Genomic DNA, 23884 nt, shown 5'->3' with positions numbered 1-23884 from the left:
TAAAAATATTTACTGTATTTGAAACTTTTAAAATTATATGCATTAAATATACAGGTTGAGTTTTCTACTGTAACCACTAATAGAATATAAATAGTATACATACCTTCCAAAGAAGGGGAAAAATAGAATATGGAGATGAAAATGAAACAATAAAAATAAATCAAGAAATTTTAACAGTAACTATGACAAAAAAATCAGTAGACATAGTGAATGTAAAAAATTGGGTTTACCATATAAAAAGAATATGGCTGGGTAAAACTCCAAACCCAGCCATATGCTTTTTATATAAGACACACATAAACTATAAAGACAAACATGTAAAGATTGGTATAGGCACATCAACATCAGGTAAAACAGCTTTTAAAACCACCCCCTCCCCAGTATTCACATTACAATGTAGAGCAGCTCAATATATGTTGATATATTTCATTTCACCAGGAAAAATAATAATTTGCATGCATGTGATAACATAGCTTCACAATATATGATGCAAAAATTGAAATACGTACAATCAGAAACTAAAAATCCACCATGATGGATTTTAACATACTTCTGATGGTAACCAATAGATTGAGAAATCAAAAAGTCAGTAGAAATATAGAATATTTGAATACCACCATTAACAACTGTAGTCTAATGGATATATAGAGAGCATTTATATGGTAACAGCAGAACACAATGTTGTCAAAAACCTAATAAATATTTTTAAATTTAAAAAATTTATATTATTTATACACTTTTGCATGTCTGATATATTTCACACTATTTAAAAAGAATTAAAAATCATCTTATTGACTAAAGGTGCTACATATATTCCATATCATACAAAATATGATAAAAAATACATTATTTTACATTCAAATGAAGCTACCCAAGACCTCAGAGCAAATGGTAGAGGCAAAATTTAAAAGAAGTTGTCTCTGGGTCCAAAGATTCTATTCTTCACACTGTGATGTACTACCTCAGTGACCATTATCGAGAAGCATCCTTGTATTTTATCAGTACAACCAGAAGATTCCTGAAGATTGCCAAGTATTGATCTGGATACCAGCTGCCAGAACTAAACCTCCATGTCCCTCAGTTTTCCCATTAACACTCGCTTCTCTGCTCTGCCGCAACTGTAACATGTTTAATATTTTTTACGCACAAGATTTTACAGTGTTTTTATCAAGATGAAGCATTTTGCCAATACATTCCATAGGAACATTAATTTATTAAATAGCAAACTGTCAGGTCTCATGATCAGGATTTATCAGTCTGCTAACATGACTTTATTCCACTTTGCAAGATAGAAGCAACTGTATTATTATTCTCATTGGTACTATGTTAATTCCTTCATCAATTCAGTGTAAGGACCAGTGTCTAGCCTTTGCAACATTGTTGGACTTTTTCACTCTGATGACTGTAGCTACTGTCTGTTTATATAGTCAGTTATTTTACTGACCCTACACATCTAATATAATATGAGGAGGCTGAGTGGTGGACCTCAAAAAGACATGTCCATGTTTCAACTCTCTGAATCTTTGAAAGTGACCCTATTTGGAAAGAGGGTCTTTTCAGATGTAATTAAGTTGACGATTTTGAGATGAGGTCATTCTGGATGATCTGGGTGGGCAACTAAATCTAATGACGGGAGTCCTCATAAGAAACAAAAGAGGAGACACAGACGGGCTTGAGGAGGCCATCTGAAGACAGAGCAGAAATTGAATTTAGGCGGCTACAAGCCAAAGAAAGCCTGGAACCACCAGACGGTGAAAACAGCAAAGAAGGCTCCTCCTTGTAGGTCCTTGGAGGAAGCACAGCCTTGCCAACACCTTAATTTCAGACTGCTGGCCTCCAGAGCTGTCAGAGAATACATTTCTACTGCTTGAAGCCTCCCAGTTTCTTATAATTTGTTACAGAACGATAGGAAACTAAGATATAATACCACCAAACAAATAATATATATATTACTATTACTTTTTTAGCATTGCATTTTCCAAAATTCAGATGATTCAAACCATCAGTCACAACAGCAAACCTCAACATTTATATGCGTATTTTTATTCTCAGAATGAAACCAATTTGCCTTCCCTTTATATTTGCAGATAAATTTAGCACTCTAACTACTGGTAAATACTGAGCAGTTGGAATTGACACCAACTGTGACATCATACCTTGAGGCAAAGCAGTGATACCTTTGAAGGTATTATGAAGGATTATGAATACCATTGGAGAAGGCAATGGCACCCCACTCCAGTACTCTTGCTGGAAAATCCCATGGACGGAGGAGCCTGGTAGGGTGCAGTCCATGGGGTCGTGAAGAGTCAACACGACGGAGCGACTTCACTTTCACTTTTCACTTTCATGCGTTGGAGAAGGAAATGGCACCCCACTCCAGTGTTCTTGCCTGGAGAATCCCAGGGACGGGGAGCCTGGTAGGCTGCCGTCTATGGGGTTGCACAGAGTCGGACACGACTGAAGCGACTTAGCAGCAGCAGCAGCAGCATGAATACCATGAATGGTTATGAAGGATTAACTAAATTAAAAGAAATTACTTATGCAAAATACCTAGGGTACTAACAGAGTAGGGACACAAAAATGGCATCAGTGACTTTTATTAATGTTTATGGTAAAACTTTCTAAATACTATCTAACGTGTAGTTAGTAGTTTTCTCTAGTGTTTCATTGGTCTGATGATTCTATTTATTTGATCATCCATGAATCATGAGATGGTTGACATTAATTGGTAGATGTTCTGCTTACCTATCGAGGTGTGACATAACGGTTTTGGAGATGTCTGCTCCAGCTTCTTGCAACACTCGGATAATCTGAAATGGTGCACTTTGATTCCTTCCAGGATGAATAATAACAGGACAGCCAAGCTGAGTCTGGGCATGAGCTGTTGCCTGCAGAACCTTTCTTTCACTGTCAGTCAGAGGCCAGGAGCAACCAATTTCCCCAATAACACCACACTTGATACTGGTTCCATCGGCTCCACAGAGAATTTCATTAACAAGGACATCAGTAAGCTAAGGAAGAGTGAGAATGAAAATTTATAAACTGGATTTTATCAACAGAGAGTCAATACAGTATATGAATGGATTTATTCATTGAGTCATTCATTCTTTTAAAAATGTATAAATATATTCAACATTTGTTCAGTTAATATTGGCAAATGAGAAAGGCATTTTACTGGCAAAATCTCAAATTCAACAAGTTACTCTAAAAGAATTTTAGAGTAGTCCAGTGGTTAAGACTCTGTGCTCCCAATGCAGGGGGCCCAGGTTCAGTCCCTTGTTGGAGAATTAAGATGACACATGCTGCACAGTGTGGCCAAAAAAAAAAAAAGAAAGAATTTGAAAAGTTATACATGTATATGTATAACTGAATCACTTTGCTGGACATCTGAAACTAACACGACATTGGTAATTGAATATACTCCAAAGAAAATTTAAAAAAAATTTTATTTAAAAAAATACATAAAAAACACAAGTTACTCTAAATTAAAGATTTAATAGTATCTTACTGTGATTATTTTACAAGAAATTAATGGATTTAGGAAGCTACATGGGGAAAAGTGTCTTAAGAAGAGTAATAGCTTGTACATTCATTCATTCATTGAGATAAAAATCCATAATTTAATCTCAGGGGCATGTAGAATGTAAAAAGACTGTCTTTGAGTCTGTGTCAACCGTAGCAAGTAATTCTTTAATTCTCTATTATTTATTCTGTCCTTTGCTTTACTATTTTTTGTTATTTAGTTGCTAAGTTGTATCTGACTCATTGTGACTCCATGGACTGTAGCCTGTCAGGCTTCTCTATCCATGGGATTTCCCAGGTGAAAATACTGGAGTGGATTGCCATTTCCTTCTCCAGGAGATCTTCCTGACCCAGGGATTGAACTCGTGTCTCCTGCATTGGCAAGTGGATTCTTTACCACTGAGCCTCCTGGGAAGTTCCCTTTACACTATGAAAAAGAAAGTGTAGTCACTCAGTCATGTCCAACTCTTTGCAACCCCATGGACTATAGTCCTCCAGGTTCCTCTGTTCATGGAGTTCTCCAGGCAAGAATACTGAAGTGGATTGCCATTCCCTTCTTCAGGAAATCTTCCCGACCCAGTGACCGAACCTGGGTCAGGCAGATTCTTTACCATCTGAGCCACCAGGGAAGCTACACTATGCAGCAAAGCAAATTCACAGCATACAATTCTAAGATGACATTTTGGGGGAGTTCCTATTTATGTTTACTGCTATGTGTGGTTAGAAGAATGTGTAATCCCTGATATCAGGATAGTCTTCAAATAATATCAATGTATATAAAGGGACCAATTAAAAAAATATATATATATATATATTTGAGTACGTCCCTGGGCTTCCTTGGTGGTTCAGTGGTAAAGAATCCATCTGCCAATGCAGGAGACACAGAGACTCAGGTTTGATTCCTGGGAAAATCCCCTGGAATAGAAAATGGCAACCTACTCCCGTATCCTTGCCTGGAGAATCTCATGGACAGAGGAGCCTGGCAGGCTATAGTTCATGGGTTGGCAAAGAGTTGGACATGACTGAGCACACCCACAGACTGGGAGTCCATGTGTCCCAATGCAGGGGGCCTGGATTCAATCCCTGGTCAAGGAACTAGGATCCTGCATGCTGCATGGTGTGGCCAAAAATCAATCAATAAATAAGACACCAATTAAAAAGAGAACGGCCTGATTGGAAAAAATGCAGATAAAAATCTGAAATATAAAATATTTTAAAGACTGTTTCTTTGCAAAGGCTGCAGCTGACATTCTATGCCTATGAAACAGATAATGGAAGATACACATGAATATATACATATACATGTAAATACATATACATTTGTATTATGTGTATATATAGAAGGAGCACACATACACATGCGAAAAAGCTTTGTGGCTTATTCTTTCTCTTTAATCCCTGAAAGATTTACTTTTCCTTTGCCCATTCTTGCTTAAGATCCTATTTAAACAAAAACAGGAAAGTGGATTTTCTTCTACCCGTCTTGTTTTGTAAAAGGAGAAGGAAACATATTTGCAAAAGTGCCAAGTCTCTGCCTGCCAAGTTTCACCCTAGAGTGAATTTTTATTGCTGGTTACATTATAAAATCCAGAAAGAAAACTGAGGTTGCATAACTGAAGCTTACAATGGAAAGTTGAGATTTACGGAAATCTGTGCCACCGCTACTGAGCCAATATCATATACGTGAATCGAAGTATGAACATATCAGGTTTTTCGGTGACCCATGCATTAAGATCTTCTTCCAGGACACTGTTTCTTTGTAAAATGAAATGCTCCTAATTTAGGTCCCAGTGACAGATATCTTTGCTAGCTGGCAAATTTCCATAGCATGCCTCTGAGCCAATGACATTTCCAAATGTAGATGACGTGTAGGGATAATCCAAGGTCTGAAGGGCTGACTGTTCTGAATTTACACACAAATGTCCAAGAAGGGCTTCCCTGGTGGCTCAGTGGTAAAGAATCCACCTGCCAAGCAGGAGACAAGGGTTCAATCCCTGGATTGGGAAGATGCCCTGGAGGAGGAAATGGCAACCCACTCCACTATCCTTGCCTGGGAAATCCCATGGACAGAGGAGCCTGGTGGGCTATAGTCCATGGGGTTGCAAAAGAGTTGGACATGACTTAGAGACTAAAGAACAACAACAACAATTGTCCAAAAAATGAAGGCTTTTATTGATACCTGCTCCACTGACATGGCTCTGGTCTCTGAAGAGTGAGTTGCATCCACATAAAAGCCAGCTCCTGCTATGATGCGGACACCAGTCTCTTCCGCAAGCCACTTCAAGGTCCGCACGTCTCGGCTCAGCCCAGTGGTGGTGTTTTCCACCAAAGCTCCTCCACCTTTGGCTTTAAAATCCAACAGTTCTTCCTTGATGGCTTCCGTCTCCTGATTCAGCTGCAGATTCTCTTTATGGGAATAAGGGTTTTTCTGGATCCAAAATAAATTTTTCATTATAATAGGCTCCTTGGAGATAGCTTCGTGGCTTGGAGGAGGTGGGTAGTAACAGCAGTCGAAGGTCATTGTCAAATGTTCGTGGGTCAGGGTGCGACCCAGTGTGCCAGGCTCCACAAGGCCCAGGACTGTTTGAACTTTCCCACTTAAGGAAGACATTTCTGATGGGACCAGGCGATGCTCTAAAAAGTGTTTCCTGGAAAAAAGAAAACGATAATCAGAAAATTTAACACACACATAAATTCTGTCCATAGGGGATGTGAGGCTGTGAATGTATACCAGGGTAAGAGAATAAATGAAACTAGAGATATGATCCCACTCATCATCCTGCCAAAGTCAGAGTCTGTCGCTTGTAAATTGTTTGAGTTCACTGCAGCTCAAAGTAACATGCATGGTGTTAAATGTCCACCAGCCACTTCCACTGGGACTTCTCCGTCCGATTTAATCCCAAGCTCATCTACTGAAAGTATTTCTTGATATTCAGTTCACATTTTTCTTTTGCTTAATTTTATCTCATTAGTCAGAGCTATGCTTCCTTGGATAATTCAAAAATAATGTCCATTAAAAAAACTTCATAATCAATAACTTGTATCCGAAGTAGCCATATATCAGAACCGTTTCATTTGCCATTTTTCAGCTAAATTAAATATGCTGTGATGACTGATCATTCCATGACTCATTTACTAGCCAGGTCGACTGTGTCAAAACTGGAGATATAAAAAGGTATACAACAAAATTGACTATGACGGTTTCACAGATTATTTGCCCCAAAACAGCTAGGAGGAGCATGTCTAGGCCTAATAATGAAAAAACAAAAACAAACAAACCTCTCCATTCTAGGTGTTTTATTTTGTCTAGAGCACACAGTCAGAAATACACTTCAAAATTTTTAAAAACAAAATTCTTAGGCTTAATGGAAGCGACTGTGCATTCTAACACGGAAATCTATTGTCTCTAAAAAGAACAAATGCCACTGTTTATCCTCTGTTTACTTTAATTTGTAACACAAATAAGTCTGCACCAAGTTTCTATCGGTGACAGCAAAGATCCCAATTCCACAGCTTTTCATTTCATAAGTGAAGGGGTTTCACTTGGAAAAAAGAAAGGATATCCTGAAAGTGATGGAGGTACACAGTCAAGGACAAAACCACGGCCAGAGACAGTGTCCCGCTGGAGCACCAACCAGGCACATCCAAGGGATGGCAGAAAAAATCTCCTGGGAACTGAGTAAAACAGCGTGTCCTTTGAAGCTCTCACATTGTTGCTTTTTTTTTCCTCCTTTCCCATCTTTTTTTATTATAGTAAAATATATATGTTGTTGTTTAGTTGCTAAGTCATGTCTGACTCTTTTGCGATCACATGGACTACAGCCCACCAGGCTCCTCCGTCCCTAGGATTCTCCAGGCAAGAATATTGGAGTGGGTTGCCATTTCCTTCTCCAGGGGATATTCCCAACCCAGGGATTGAATTCCAGTCTCCTACATCGGCAGGCGATTCTTCACCACTGAGCCACCTTTACTGTGCTTAGTCGTTCCGTTATGTCGGACTCTTTGCGACCCCATGGACTGTAGCTCGCCTGGTTCCTCTGTCCACAGGGATTCTCCAGGCAAGAATACTGGAGTGGGTTGCCAAGCCCTCCTTCAGGGGATCTTCCCAACCCAGGGATCAAACCCAGGTCTCCTGCATTGCAGGCAGATTCTTTACCATTTGAGTCACCTGGGAAGCACATAATATATATAGCATACAATTTGCCATTTTATCAGTTTTGTGGGTTTTTAAAAATTTGTCTATGTGGAGTCTTCGTTACAGCATGTAGGCTTTTTCTCTTGTTGCAGTGCACTTAAGCTTCTCTAGTTGTAGCTCTTCAGTTGCAATCTTAGCTCCCCAAACAGGGATTGAACCCACATCTCCAGCATTGGAAGGTGGATTCTTAACCATTGGACCATAATTTTTAAATGTACAGTTCAGTGGCATTAATTACATTCACCATGTTTTACAACCATCATTAGCATCTGTTTCCAAAACTTTTTCATCACTCCAGACAAAACCTCTGTAAACATTAAGCAATAATCCCCCATTTTCTCTTTCTCAAGACTCTGATAACTACTAACTGACTTTGTGTCCCAGTGAGTTTAACTCTTTTAAATATTTCATTAATTATTTGTTCTTTCACTTTGTTCCTTTAAATGAAATTCTGAAACCATTTCCCCCCTTTGCCAGGGAACCACATCCCTTTGAGGATGGTCCTTTGTGACTTTCTGAGCATCAGTTTTCCCATCTGTAAATCAGAGCAACAGTACACATTCATAGGCTGTCATAAGAATGAAATTAAATTATATAGCACAGGTAAAACGACCTGTCCAAGTGTCTGGCACCCAGCACACACCTTTCTTACGCTGACTTTGGAAACTCTTATATATGTTCTGCATTATTCCTTTTTAGAGGAAGTGATTGATTAAAAAAGTCATCATTTAGGGGCACAGTGGGTATAGGACAAATTTGTAATGGGTACAGTGCATATGTAAGACAAGGTGAAAATAAAGAGAGAAAGAGGAATACTGAGTTATGGGGCCACTTTATATCAAGCCACTGCAATCATCTGGAATCCAAGTGTTTGACATATATTGGTGTGCAATGCATAAAGGATTGATTTAGACTGTTTGACAGAGAACTTTAGGACTTGTGGCTAGCATGGCCATTAATTTTTGCTTGAGAGTGCTCTTCTGCAAGTCAGGCTTCCAACAGCTAAATATTTCACATGGTGGTCATAACAGAAGATGTTTGTCTATTTATAGAATCACTCTGTAGCTGCCAGTCACTACAGAGGGCAATATTTTCCATTGATGATGTCTAAGAACCCACTGTTCAATGCTTTATTCCTTGTGACTGTAGCTAATTCCTTCAGTTTATGGAATCAAAGTATCATTTAACAATAGACTCAACGTTCCATATGGGTTCATTGGCTCTTTCCCTCCTTCCTGCTGGTGATCTTACAGATGTGTTCCTGGAGTATCTCCAGGGGCCAGAAACTTTGATAAATTGACAAAACACTATTGCTTTTACTAGAAAAGTGCCAAACCACATATTTAATTGATATAGATTTGAAAGAGCAATGTTGGTAAGTTTCAAGCTCACAAGCTGTGAGTCTTCATGAAAAAATATCACTTAAGAAAAGTCATCTCCTCCAGGAAATTCCTCTAACGTTCTCAGGCAGAACTAGTTGGTGCTTCCTATGATCACATACAATGTAGCCCATACTTAAAGGATAAGAAAAGATTAAAGAAGAAATTAGACCCAACACCACTCTAAGCTAGAATGTGTCTTTCAGCGCAGTGATCTCCATCCTTGTTGGCACCAGGGACTGGTTTTTTGGAAGACAATTTTTCCATGGATGAAGGGGTGGGGTGGTGTGATGGAAGGGATGGTTTGGGGATGATTCAAGCACATTACATTTATTGGGCACTTTATTTCTGTTACTATTACATTGTGATACATAATGAAATAATTATACAACTCACCATAACACAGAATCAGATCATCAGGCCTTAGATTCTCATAAGGAGCCCTCAGCCTAGATGCTTTGCATGCACAGTTCACAGCAGGGTTTGATCTCCTACCAGAGTCTAATGCTGACAGGTTGATCTGACAGGAGGTGGAGCTCAACTGGTAATGTGGGGTTGAGGACCCCTGTTTTAGTGAGATTAAAGTATGAAGGTAGATTTCATAGTTTCTGTGCAGAAACTATGGGGTTTCTATGAGGCAGCCCTTTGGGGTCTATTTTCAGCCTGGAACTTGTTCTCTTCTTAATCGGCAGGCATGGGGCTATTAATGGCCTTCTGCCATAGAGAGAGAGCACAGAACACAGAGGACAATAAGTGCACAATAAAAGCTGCAGTGCACAACTGTGCAAATAGGAGTGATCTCCCCGCCCCCAACCCCCCCACACCCCTCCGGCCCCAACCCCAGCCCCAACACAAAAAGGAGGCTTCTGGCATTTTACAGAAGACTTGCAAACTTCAGCGCTGCATACACCTGCCCAGAAGGTACTGGGGAAAGTGGTGGTGGTGGTTTAGTCGATAAGTCGTGTCCGACTCTTGCGACCCCATGGACTGTAGCCTGCCAGGCTCCTCTGTCCATGGAATTCTCCAGGCAAGAATACTGAAATGGGTTGCCATTTCCTTCTCCTGAAGGGGAAAGGGTTAGCCAAAGCTATAAACACAATTGCCACAAGATTTTTGTACTTCACATATGAAATCTGAACAGTCAGAGAGACTGAGGGAGGAAAGTCTGCAATTACTATTAGAGCCCAGTCAGAGAAAACAGCACTACCAATTCCAATGGATATGGAGTCGAGAGAGAGATAAAAAGAGCATAGAACATTAAAGAAAAAAAAAAAAAAAAAGAACAGACTTGGAGAATGGCACTATACCATTGAGCTGGAAACTAGAGACAATATGTAGACTCAGTCTTTTTTGAAAATATATGCGTCAATGAACTTTTATAAAATATAGAGTAAATCAGCCTAATTATTAGAGTTGGGAGGTAAGTGGGTAGTTTGGGAGCAATTTAGTTTTGTTTCATTGAAATTGTGCCACATGCTTTCCCCCTCGCCATTATGCTTAAGATTTTTCTGTCTACCTAGAGTGAGATTCATTTCAGTTATGTTTCATATTTCAGAGTAGGACTTCTAGAACTCTGAATATTTTACATATGCCTGAATGGAATTTCTTTAATGGCAATGCACTGTCCTATTCCACAGACATAAGCCCTCTTTCTGCCCTTATGTCTTCTGTGCCAGGTACTAGACTAGATTGGAGATACACAATTATAATTCTAGAAGCAATGGTGAAATTGGCAAGTTGATGTTTGGTGAATTGATTTTCAGTTCACTTCTTCAACAACTTTTTAAGTTCTAAGCTGTGCCTTCCTCAGTGATCAATGCAAAGAAATAAAGGAAAACAACAGAATGGGAAAGACTAGAGATCTCTTCAAGAAAATTAGAGATACCAAGGGAACATTTCATGCAAAGATGGGCACAATAAAGACAGAAATGGTATGGACCTAACAGAAGCAGAAGATATTAAGAGGTGGCAAGAATACACAGAACTATGGAAAAAGATCTTCATGACCCAGAAAATCACTATGGTGTGATCACTCACCTAGAGCCAGACATCCTGGAATGCAAAGTCAAGTGGGCCTTAGGAAGCATCACTATGAACAAAGCTAGAAGAAGTGATGGAATGCCAGTTGAGCTAATTCAAATCCCAAAAGATGATACTGTGAAAGTGCTGCACTCAATATGCCAGCAAATTTGGAAAACTCAGCAGTGGCCACAGGACTGGAAAAGGTCAGTTTTCATTCCAATCCCAAAGAAATGTGATGCCAAAGAATGTTCAAACTACCGCACAATTGCACTCATCTCACACGCTAGCAAAGTAATGATCAAAATTCTCCAAGCCAGGCTTCAGCTGTACATGAACCATGAACTTCCAGATGTTCAAGCTGGATTTAGAAAAGGCAGAGGAACCAGAGATCAAATTGCCAACACCCTTTGGATCACTGAAAAAGCAAGAGAGTTCCAGAAACTTCTGCTTTATTGACTATGTCAAAGCCTTTGACTGTGTGGACCACAACAAACTGTGGAAAATTCTTAAAGAGATGAGAATACCAGACTACCTGACCTGCCTCCTGAGAAATCTGTATGCAGGTCAAGAAGCAACAGTTAGAACTGGACATGGAACAATAGACTTGTTTCAAATCAGGAAAGGAGTATGTCAAGGCTGTATATTGTCACCCTGCTTATTTAACTTATATGCAGAGTACATCATGTGAAATTCTGGGCTGGATGAGGCACAAGCTGGAATCAAGATTGCTGGGAGAAATATCAATAACCTCAGATATGCAGATGACACCACCCTTATGGCAGAAAGTGAAGAAGAACTAAAGAACCTCTTGATGAAAGTGAAAGAGGAGAGTGAAAGAGTTGGCTTAAAACTCAACATTCAGAAACCAAAGATCATGGCATCTGGTCCCATCACTTCATGGCAAATAGATGAGGAAACAATTGAAACAGTGGCAGACTTTATTTTGGGGGGCTCCAAAATCACTGCAGATGGTGTCTTCAGCCATGAAATTAAAAGATGTATGCTCCTTGAAAGAAAAGCTATGACCAACTTAGACAGCATATTAAAAAGCAAAGACATTACTTCGCCAACAAAGGTCTGTCTAGTCAAAGCTATGGTTTTTCCAGTAGTCATGTATGGATGTGAGAGTTGGACTATAAAGTAAGCTGAGCACAGAAGAATTGATGCTTTTGAACTGTGGTGTTAGAGAAGATTCTTGAGAGTCCCTTGGACTGCAAGGAGGTCCAATCAGTCCATCCTAAAGAAATCAGTCCTGAATATTCATTGGAAGGACTGATGCTGAAGCTGAAACTCCAATATTTGGCCACCTGATGCGAAGAACTGACTCATTAGAAAAGACTCTGATGCTGGGGAAGATTGAAGGCAGGAGGAAAGGGGACGACAAAGGTTGAAATGGTTGGATGGCATCACTGACTCAATGGACATGAGTTTGAGCAAGCTCCAGGAATTGGTGATGGACAGGGAAGCCTGGCATGCTGCAGTCTATGGGGTCGCAAAGAGTCAGACATGACTGAGCAACTGAACTGAACTGACTGAATAAATCTCTTGGTCCATCTCGCTTAGAGTTGTTTCCTTTCCCTAATCAAACCCTAACACATTAAAAAAAAATGGGAAAGCATTTCAGAGTTTTGTGAAGAAGATATGATCTGAATAACCTGGCAATTGTGTGCAGAATGGCCTGCGGAGACCAGCGGGGTGTGGGTAGAATCTGGACAAAACGATGTGGTGGCTTTGTCTGAGTTGGACGCCAGTGGAGATGGTGAGCCAGCAGAAGCAGAGAGAAGTACAGCAGATGGAAGTTTCTCACTGGCCTTGCTGATGCTATAAAAGAATCCCCCAAATAAATGGGCTCCTTAGAGAAAAGTGGTGTCTGATGGAAATGTGTGGGCACTTCTATTTTTTATGGGTGACATCATACAGAGCAGCAGTGCTCCATAAAACCTGCACTTACAGCTGACATTTGATTTGTGACTAAAATATTTTAAACACCACCTAATACTTTTTCAAGCTTGTTGGAATACTTCCATCATGCGTAGGTTCAAGCCTTTGACATGCCTCCTTTCAGACAGCATCGGTCGGGTGGCTGAACAATACTGACACAAGGAATCTCTCTTCACACACGTCACTGCATGTCCACTTACCCAAATATTTATGGTTAAGTGGCTCTACTGTGTGCAGATTTATAAGTTTTACTATTAAACGCTGTCCAAAGATCAATAGCCATGCCTGAATAAAGAAAAAGAAATCTGACAACCTCAGTACACAGAGCTGTAATGGGACCCAGCAAGCTCTTCAAACTGTGACATACATAAAACAAAGCCATGGGCTTCCTTTGGTGGTCCAGAGGTTGGGACTCTGGGCTTTCACTGCATGGGGCACAGGTTCAATGCCACATGCTATGCAGTGAGGCCAAAAAATAGAAATGAAAAAAAAAAAAAACCAAACAACACTCAGGGATACAAATGAGCAACTTATATCTGAAATTGACTATGGTTTTTCCTGTGGTCATGTATGGATGTGAGAGTTGGACTGTGAAGAAGGCTGAGTGCCGAAGAATTGATGCTTTTGAACTGTGGTGTTGGAGAAGACTCTTGAGAGTCCCTTGGACTGCAAGGAGATCCAACCAGTCCATTCTGAAGGAGATCAGCCCTGGGATTTCTTTGGAAGGAATGATGCTAAAGCTGAAAGTCCAGTACTTTGGCCACCTCATGCGAAGAGTTGACTCATTGGAAAAGACCCTGATGCTGGGAGGAACTGGGGGCAGGAGGAGAAGGGGACGACAGAGGATGAGATGGCTGGATGGCATCACGGACTCGATGGATGTGAGTCTGAGTGAACTCCGGGAGTTGGTGATGGATAGGGAGGCCTGGCATGCTGCGATTCATGGGGTCGCAGAGTTGGACACGACTGAGCAACTGAACTGAACTGATCCCCCAATTTCTTTTTTCTATTTGACTAAGAAAGTGAGACAAACTGGGGACATTTCTAAATCTCAAACAACAAATGTGAAGATGGCAGCAGAGATGTACCCAAGGTGTGACATTCCTAGAAAAATATGGTCACAGACAGGTGTGCTTCGCAAAGGGACCTTCCTCTAGGTCAGCTCCGCCCTTCCCGATCCTGTGCTCCTTAATGCGAACAGTTCCTCTGAACTGATAAATCATTCATGTGATTATTAAACTCAGAAATTACACGGGGCTCTCGAGTAAAGGGATAGATAGAGCCTGTAGCTTCATTGATTCTAATTTAGTCAGACATGTGCTAACTGGTCAACTTCAAGTCACACACACTATAGCTATGATAAATCATACCATTGGCTTCTTGAATCTATTACCTGTTTAGGCAACAAACAGAAAATATATTCCCCTCAACCAGAAAAGACCCTGATGCTGGAAAGGATTGAAGGCAGCAGGAGAAGGGGGAAACAGAGGATGAGACAGTTGGATGCTATCTCCAACTCAAGGCACATGAGTTTGAGCAAACTCCAGGAGATAGTGAAGGACAAGGAAGCCTGGTGTCCTGCAGTCCATGGGGTCGCAAAGAGTCAGACTTAGCAACTGAACAACAATAATAATAAAAGAAAGGGAGAGAGGAGGGGTGTATGGAAGAGGGTGGAAGAGAGGAAAAAATTATTTCGACTGAGGCCAAAATATAATATTGCTTATTGCTTATTGTTGTAATATGAGTAATGGTTGTGCAATGTTGGCAAAATGCTGTCTGCAGAACTGAACAGATCTTTGTGTTTTTCTTCATTTGAAAAACTAAGATCTTAACTCATCTTAGCCCTTCTCATTCTCAGAAGAAGTTTCCACATTCAGTGCTGAGAATGTTTGATGTAAACTTTTTGATTTTGCTAACATACACTCTTAGAAATGAAACACAGGACAAGCTACTGGATGTAATAGTTAGAACTTCTTTTTCTTTGTAACGAACTCTCTGAGGTGAAGTTAGTGCTCAGCTTATTATAGAGGATTTTTTTTTCTTCTGTGGATTCCCAGCACTAGGTTGTCTCTTGGAAACAGCAATATTTTGAGCAAATTGCACAGCTGGTCCTTAACTGTATTTAGTCATTAAGAGTCTTAAAATTTGTGTTACTGTTAATTCCTGGCAAATTAAATTAATATCTTAACCACAAAACATCTCTATTCCTCACACAATTTCATCTGGGAGGCTGTTTTTGAGGTGGCTTTGTTTAATTGGAAGAACAGTTTGGTTAGTGTCAAAGCTCTTGGCTCTGCCACTAAACAGCTGTGTGACTTTGGTTAGATAACTTCACACTCTTGAGTCTGTTTTCCCGTCTGTGAAATGAAGGGGTTGACCAGATGACTTCTAGATGACATCCATGTTTTGGTGATAGCCTTGAACTTGAAATGGATATTACTGACTTTCTAGAGATCATTATCCATGAAGATAGTACTTTTTTAAACATTTTGTAACATTTTAAAAAATGTATGTTTTATATATATATGCATGTGCTAAGCCACTCAGCCATGTCCAGCTCTTTACTACCCAATGGACTGTAGCCCGCCAGGCTCCCCTGTCCATGGGACTCTCCAGACAAGAATACTGGAATGGATAGATATGCATACATGCATACATATAATAAGAAAGTGAAAGAATGAACTTCATTAAATATCAGTGCTATTCATTCACTATGAATAAAGGCTGTACTTTAAGAATGATTTTTAAGATGTACATTTTAGGGAGTTCCCTGGAAGTCCAGAGGTTAGGACTTGTCACTGACATGGGCCTGGGTTCAGTCCCTGGTTGGGGAAGTAAGATCCCACAAACCTTGTTGCCAAAACCAAAAAATGTACATTTTATATACGTGTGAATACTTACATACATGAGAGAGTCAGAGACAGAGAGTTAATTAATTAATTTCCGTTTCAGCTACTGTTCAGCTTAAAAGAGAGGGATGGATGATTTGAAAGGACCCCAAACTTGAAGTTCTGGCTCCAGTGTTTCCTACCTGTGTAATTGTGAAAAATTTTAAAGCTTACAATGAGCTAATATGTTGGTCTCCTCACTTGAAAACTGTGGTGGATTTGCCTGATCTACTGCTTAATATTTGAAATGAAAAGCAAATAAGATGGTACCCAAAAGCATTATGTAAATTATAAAGCACCAGACAAATGTCCTGAATTATTATTATTATTTGCCCAACTGTATCTTTTCCAAATAGTTGCTGAGTATCCTTAGACAAATGAACCTAAACTTGCTCTCTAAAAAAAAAAACCCTAACAATAAGAGATTGGAGTTGATGAATCAAACTGAGACTAATTTGCTTAGAAAGGAATTCCTTCACTTGAGGCCCATGATTGTTAAAAGCAGATTGACTGTTGGAATTGACATCACAACTCACTGGGCTTTTGGAAATGACTGACTGAAGTGATTACAGCTACAGGAGGTCCTCATTATCCACGGATAACTGGTCCTAGAAATGCCTCTTTAAATGAAGGCACTTCACACTGTGTGTTAGCTGGTCTCCATAGCTGGCTTTCAGTGAACTGTGTTTTCTCATATTCATACACTTGTGCAGCCTGTTTCTAGGCTCAACCTGAGCTAGCTTTAACCAACAGAATGCGGTGGTAATGATGCTGTGTCAGTTAGGGACTCACATTTTCGGAAATAGCTTGTTTTTATGATTTGGGAAATCTTGAGCTACAATGTAAAAGTCTGGCTACCCTCTCATGTGGAGAAGGAGAGACCCTAAGACTACATGTATAGTGCAAGAGGCTTATCCCCACCCCATCATCCCACTGAGCTCAGCCTTGTGGCTGTCTCTGGAAGGTACCACATGAATGAGTTGTCTTGAACTTCTAACCCAGCTAAGATCCCACCTGATTGCTGGCCCAGCTACAGCCAACCCAGAACAGTCTGGCTAACCCACACAGTTATGATTATGGGAGATAATCAAAAGGCTGTTATTTAAAACCTGTGTTTTGGGGGGATGGTTTGTTACACAGCAGTAGGTAATCAAAATACACAGAGACCAACATTGAATAATAGGTCATATTTAAAGGACTTGATTAAAATTTCAAATTAGAAACACAAAATACTATAAAAAGAAGTCAATATAGATAGGTCCTAATTCTTAGGATGAAAAAATTAATCGAATGTTGGATTTGGGGAAAGAAGGCATGTAATTTTTTTTTGATGAAATTCAGTTCAGTCGCTCAGTTGTGTCTGACTCTCTGCGACCCCATGAACTGTAGCACGCCAGGCTTCCTGTCCATCAACAACCCCTGGAGAAACTCAAACTCATGTTCCTTGAGTCAATGATGCCATCCAACCATCTCATCCTCTGTCGTCCCCTTCTCCTCCTGCCTTCAATCTTTCCCAGCATCAGGGTCTTTTCAAATCAATCAGTTCTTCGCATCAGGTGGCCAAAGTATTGCAGTTTCAGCTTCAGCATCAGTATTTCCAATGAATATTCAGGACTGATTTCCTTTAGGATGGACTGGTTGGACCTCCTTGCGGTCCAAGGGACTCTCAAGAGTCTTCTCCAACACCACAGTTCAAAAGCATCAATTCTTTGGTGCTCAGCTTTCTTTATAGTCCAAATCTCACATCCATACATGACTAGTGGAAAAACCATAGCTTTCATTAGACGGACTTTTGTTGGCAAAGTAATGTCTCTGCTTTTTAATATGCTGTCTAGGTTGGTCATACCTTTTCTTCCAAGGAGCAAGCGTCTTTTAATTTCTTGGGTACAGTCACCATCTGCAGTGATTTTGGAGCCCCCAAAAATAAAGTCTGTGAAGGTTTCCCTTGTTTCCCCACCCATTTGCCATGAAGTGATGGGACCAGGTGCTGTGATCTTAGTTTTCTGAATGTTGAGCTTTAACTCAACTTTTTCACTCTCCTTTTTCACTTTCATCAAGAGACTCTTTAGTTCTTCTCTGCTTTCTGCCATAAGTGTGGTATCATCTGCATATCTGAGGTTACTGAGGTTTCTCCTGGCAATCTTGATTCCAGCCTGTGTTTCATCCAGCCCAGCATTTCTCATGATGTACTCTGCATGTAAGTTAAATAAGCAGGGTGACGATATACAGGCTTGATGTACTACTTTCCCGATTTGGAACCAGTCTGTTGTTCCATGTCCAGTTCTGACTGTTGCTTCTTGACCTGCATACAGATTTCTCAAGAGGCAGGACAGGTAGTCTGGTATTCTCATCTCTTTAAGAATTTTCCACAGTTTGTTGTGGTCCACACAGTCAAAGGCTTTGACATAGTCAATAAAGCAGAAGTAGATATTTTTCTGGAACTCTCTTGCTTTTTCAGTGATCCAAAGGGTGTTGGCAATTTGATCTCTGGTTCCTCTGCCTTTTCTAAATCCAGCTTGAACATCTGGAAGTTCATGGTTCATGTACAGTTGAAGCCTGGCTTGGAGAATTTTGATCATTACTTTCCTAGCTTGTGAGGTGAGTGCAAATGTGTGGGAGTTTGAACATTCTTTGGCATCACATTTCTTCGGCATTGGAATGAAAGCTGACCTTTTCCAGTCCTGTGGCCACTGCTGAGTTTTCCAAATTTGCTGGCATTATTGAATGCAGCACTTTCACAGCATCATCTTTTAGGATTTGAAATAGCTCAACTGGCATTCCATCACTTCCACTAGTTTTGTTCATAGTGATGCTTCCTAAGGCCCACTTGACTTTGCATTCCAGGATGTCTGGCTCTAGGTGAGTGATCACACCATCATGGTTTTCTGAGTCATGAAGATCTTTTTCATATACTTCTTCTGTTTATTCTTGCCACCTCTTCTTAATATCTTCTACTTCTGTTATACCATTCTGTTATGCCATTCTCCATACCATTTCTGTCCTTTATTTTGCCCATCTTTGCATTAAATGTTCCCTTGGTATATCTGTAATTTTCTTGAAGAGATCTCTAGACTTTCCCATTCTGTTGTTTTCGGAAGGCTTTCTTTTCTCTCCTTGCTATTCTTTGGAATTTTGCATTCAAATGGGTGTATCTTTCCTATTCTCCTTTGCCTTTTGCTTCTCTTCTTTTCACAGCTATTTGTAAGGCCTCCTCAGACAACCATTTTGCCTTTTTGCATTTCTTTTTCTTGGGGATGGTCCTGATCACTGCCTCCTCTGCAATGTCACGAACCTCTGTCCATAGTTCTTTAGGCACTCTGTCCATCAGATCTAATCCCTGGAATCTATTTGTCACTTCCACTGTATAATCATAAGGGGATATGATGATATTCTTTACTTTTGCACCCCAGTGGTGAAAAAGGTTATTTTTGAAAAAATATTTCTGAAGATGTTTTCACTTTCTTTTTTTACCACAGTCCTCCATTAACCAGTTTTATGCTTCATATTCTCTTTTGAAGCAGTGATCCTGACACTGTTAAAGGTCTAATTCTGTCACATCCTCATTTGTGTGGGTTTGTATATATCATAGGATTTGTGTGGGTATATATCGTAGGATTTCTGCAGTATCACTTTCCTCAACTTCATGATACAATGGCATCTCTCTTTTTTTAACTTTCAATTTCAGTTTGCAATCTATTTGCATCTTATCCCTTGATATTTTTGACTATTTGTGCCAATCCACAGAGATGAAGAAAAAGATAATCAGATGCAAGGCAGGAACAGAAATTGGGATGATGGAAATAGGCATGCTTAAATGGGAACTAGGTTTTGAATGGTCAGTTCATTAGTGTATAGATTTGGTTTATCTAAACCTGATAATGTTGGAGGGGGAGGGGTACTCATAGTGAATATATCACAGGATGAAATTCAAAAGTAGAACCCAGCAAATGTCACATTACACTGGATTGACCTATGAAGACATGTGTCTCTATTTGAGTATGTGCTCTGTGTGTGTGTGTGTGTGTGTGTGTGTGTGTGTGTGTGTGTGTGTGTGTAGTAGTAGCAGCAGCTGCAGTAGTAGTAGGGGAAAGGAGGAAATCTCTTTTCCTTAATAGTGTCGGTTCAGTTCAGTTGCTCAGTGGTGTCTGACTCTTTGCAACCCCCATGGACTGCAGCTCGCCAGGCCTTCCTGTCCATCACCAACTCCCGGAGTTTACTCAAATTCATGTCCATTGAATCGGTGATGCCATCCAACCGTCTCATCCTCTGTCATCCCCTTCTCCTCCCACCTTCAGGGTCTTTTCCAGTGAGTCAGCTCTTCGCATCAGGTGGCCAAAGTATTGGAGTTTCAGCTTTAACATCAGTCCTTCCAATGAACACCCAGGACTGATCTCCTTTAGGATGAACTCGTTGGATCTCCTTGCAGTCCAAGGGACTCTCAAGAGTCTTCTCCAACACCACAGGTCAAAAGCATCAGTTCTTCAGCGCTCAGCTTTCTTCACAGTCCAAATCTCACATCCACACATGACTACTGGAAAAACCATAGCCTTGACTAGATGGACCTTTGTTGGCAAAGTAATGTCTCTGCTTTTGAATATGCTGTCTAGGTTGGTCATAACTTTCCTTCCAAGGAGTAAGCGTCTTTTAATTTCATGGCTGCAGTCACCATCTGCAGTGATTTTGGAGCCCCCCAAAATAAAGTCTGTCACTGTTTCCTCTGTTTCCCCATCTATTTACCATGAAGTGAAGGGACCGCATGCCATGATCTTTGTTTTCTGAATGTTGAGCTTTAAGCCAACTTTTTCACTCTCCTTTTTCACTTTCATCAAGAGGCTCTTTAGTTCTGCTTCACTTTCTGCCATAAGGGTGGTGTCATCTGCATATCTGAGATTATTGATATTTCTCCCAGCAATCTTGATTTCAGCCTGTGCTTCATCATAGTGTAAACGTCCCTAAAAATCTGTTTCTGTCTTCCTTTTTTTGGAGTATAATTGCCTGACAGTGTGGTGTTAGTTTCTGTTGTACAACAAACTGAATCAGATGTATGTATACATATATCCCCTCCCTGTTAGCCTCTCTCCCACCCCTCTAGGTCATCACAGAGCATGGAGCTGAGCTCCCTGTGCTACACAAATGAGTCAGAAAAACAAATACCGCATATTAACACACACACACACACACACACATGGAATCTAGACAAATGGTACACATGAACCTATTTGCAGGGCAGGAATAGAGACACAGACATAGAGATCAGACTTGTGGACACAGGGGGAAGGAGAGGGTGGGACGAACTGAGAGTGTACAGTTGACATACATACACACTAGCGTGTGTAAAATGGATGGTTAGTGGGAAGCTGCTGTATAGCACAGGGAATCTCTCTTTTATCTCCTAGGCTTATATAGTATCTAGGATGTAATTGGCACCTGTGAAAGTGGTCTGAACTGAATAGAGAGAAAGTCATTTGTGCATTAAACAATGAGTGAAAGAGGAAAAAGTTTCATGAATAAAGGAAAATTTAGTCTAACTCTATGATTCCAATAAGATTCCCCCCTCCTCCACTTTTTTCATTTTAGTTTGCAAGAGGAAAGGGCACATAATATGTAGAACTATACCCCAAATCCCGATGGATTATCCCACAAATAATTACTTTTCTTTTATATACAAACAAATGTGACAGTCTAGTTTCAATTACGCCTTCTTAGTGAGAAATGAAGAGAGCAGTGGCTACATACATAAAATTCTCAAGCCTGCAAACTAAACCTCAAGCATGATATATTTAAAAAAAATAGTTTCCAGCAAATATAGCATAATAGAAAACTGTCCAAATTTGAAATAGCTGTCCAAATATCAAATAGCTACGATATTTATTTGAAATTACTGCTGCCAGATAATCCCCAAAATGTGGTGGCAGAGAGGGGAGCTTGATTTCAATTTTTTGCAAACAGTGCTTAATAATACAAGTAGTTAGGGACTTTTCTGGTGGTTCAGTGGTTCAGTGGTTAGTTTCACCTTGCAATGCATGGGACGCAGGTTTGATCCCTAGTCAGTGACCTAAGATCTCAAATGCCACGGGTCAACCAAGCCCACATGCCCCAACTAGAGAGTCCTCACACTGCAATGAAAGATCTCACATGATACAACTAAGACCCGATGCAACAAATAGCTAAATAAAAATAGTTTTTAAAAAGTATTTAAAATATATACCACATTTAAGGAACATAACTTCCATCTGCAACACAGGAGACACAGATAACCATTTGAAAATTTTCGTAGAAATCTAGCATCACATTAAAAAAGAAAAAGCTTTCCACTATAAATGACAACTGAGTCCTAAAAGTTAGCAGAAGTGGCCACATTTTGGGGGACCCAGCAGAAAGCATCAGTTGGGAGATGGTTAGAACAAAGATGCTTAAAAAAAGATGGTTAAAACAAACCAAATGGTTTGTGAAAAATGACTAATATAGTCAACATGGTGATACATGGCCCTCCTTTCTGTAACCCTGGCAGAGTGCAAATTTGCCCAAGTTTTCTGAAAAGCAGTTTAGCAATATGCAGCTAGGGTTTTTAAATGTTACACTGTTCCTGGAGATCTGTCTTCAGGAAATATTTAGATACCTGTAAAAAATATTTATGCCCAAAGGTTCCTTTATGGCATTATTTTAAAGAGTGCCCAAAATATCTAATAATATAGGAATGTTTCCCTATAATATAGCAATATTTAATGATAGAATAAAATGCTCTTTTAACATGTGAAAAAAATGCAAAACTGTAAATTTATGGCAAGTGTATATAGCCACATATATGTAGAGTTTAACTAGAAATACTAAAATGTATTGTGTATCTTTGGGCAGTAGATAGTGAAGATAATTTTTTCTTTGTTGCAAGTTAATGCTTTTTTCAAGCTATGAAAATAAAAAGCTTATCTGTCTTGTTAAGTTCATCTTACCCTCCCTTTTTTTTTAGATTTCACGTATAAGCAATATCATATGATATTTGTCCCTCTCCGACTTACTTCACTCAGTATGACAATCTCTAGGTCCATCCATGTCACTGCAAATGGAAAACAGATTTGATCATGTCTCTTCCTCCTTTAAAAACCCCCTAAAAGTTTCCCATTGCCCTTAGGATAAAATCCAAAATACTTGGCATGACCTGTAAAACATGGTATGATCGAGTTCCTGTCTACCTCTCCAATCATTTCACTCTACTCCACCCATTCACCATAACGAGTTTCCTCCGTGGCCTTTCAGTTACTCAAAAAGGCCAAACTCTTCAACTCAAGATCTTCCTACAGACTCTAAGATTTGTGTCGTTTTCTCCCTCCCTGGTTTTGTGACATAATTCTCAACCCAGTGTCATTTTCTTAGATGCCTTCTCTATTTTCAAGTTTGTGCGGTCCTGAGGGCACCTGAGAATGGCCCTGAGTGTATTCCCCTCACCCCTTCCTCGCCACAGTGCACTTCAGGTACCTTCTCCCATCGTCCACCTCTCTCCAGAAACCTCCACAAATTAACCCTTTCACACCCAGTTTCTCCATTCTTTAAAAAAGCCTTTATTAAAGATTCCTTTAATATTTATTGTGTATCCCTTAACTGTAAGACCTGGTGCTTGGCAGGTAGAGCCTATGAGAAATCCTCAACATGCTTGCCCCTATCTCAAAGCCTTTGATTGTGTGTCCACCTCTTTTTTTCTGAGGTAACAAACCCAGCCTGCTCCACCTCCACCTCCTCAATCCATGTCCTCTCCTGACTAACTTGTACAAGACCTTCAGGGGGCAGTTTTCACCTCATTTCTAACTGGAAGCTTTTCCTGATGTTCCTCCTTGTTGCTCAAGCAATCTGGGTAAGATGCCCACTTGAGGTGCTCTCATGTCTGAGGTTACCCTTGAAACTCACTTCTTGTCTCAATGTCTCTCCACCAGACTTTGAGCTTC

The 23884-nt window shown here is 40.1% G+C and overlaps 1 protein-coding gene across 5 annotated transcripts in view; it reads right to left on the bottom strand.

The window, feature by feature from the left end:
- PTER (phosphotriesterase related) overlaps window positions 1-23884 on the bottom strand; it is a 74459-nt gene that overhangs the window by 30359 nt on the left and 20216 nt on the right. For 4 of the 5 annotated variants that reach the window (XM_055543896.1, XM_055543900.1, XM_055543899.1 and 1 more), the window contains 2 exons: window positions 5702-6170; window positions 2746-3011 (listed from right to left, as the gene is read on the bottom strand). In XM_055543896.1, the coding sequence (XP_055399871.1) occupies window positions 2746-3011; window positions 5702-6133 (698 nt within the window). In that variant the 5' untranslated portion in view covers window positions 6134-6170. Of the gene's footprint in view, window positions 1-2745; window positions 3012-5701; window positions 6171-22963; window positions 23002-23884 lie in introns of all 5 variants that reach the window. The other variant, XM_055543898.1, reaches the window with a different exon arrangement.

Source organism: Bubalus kerabau, chromosome 13, assembly GCF_029407905.1.
Source record: "Bubalus kerabau isolate K-KA32 ecotype Philippines breed swamp buffalo chromosome 13, PCC_UOA_SB_1v2, whole genome shotgun sequence".
NCBI lineage: Eukaryota > Metazoa > Chordata > Mammalia > Artiodactyla > Bovidae > Bubalus > Bubalus kerabau.
Note: the sequence above shows the minus strand (reverse complement) of the source record. Positions and strands in the feature narration are given on the sequence as shown.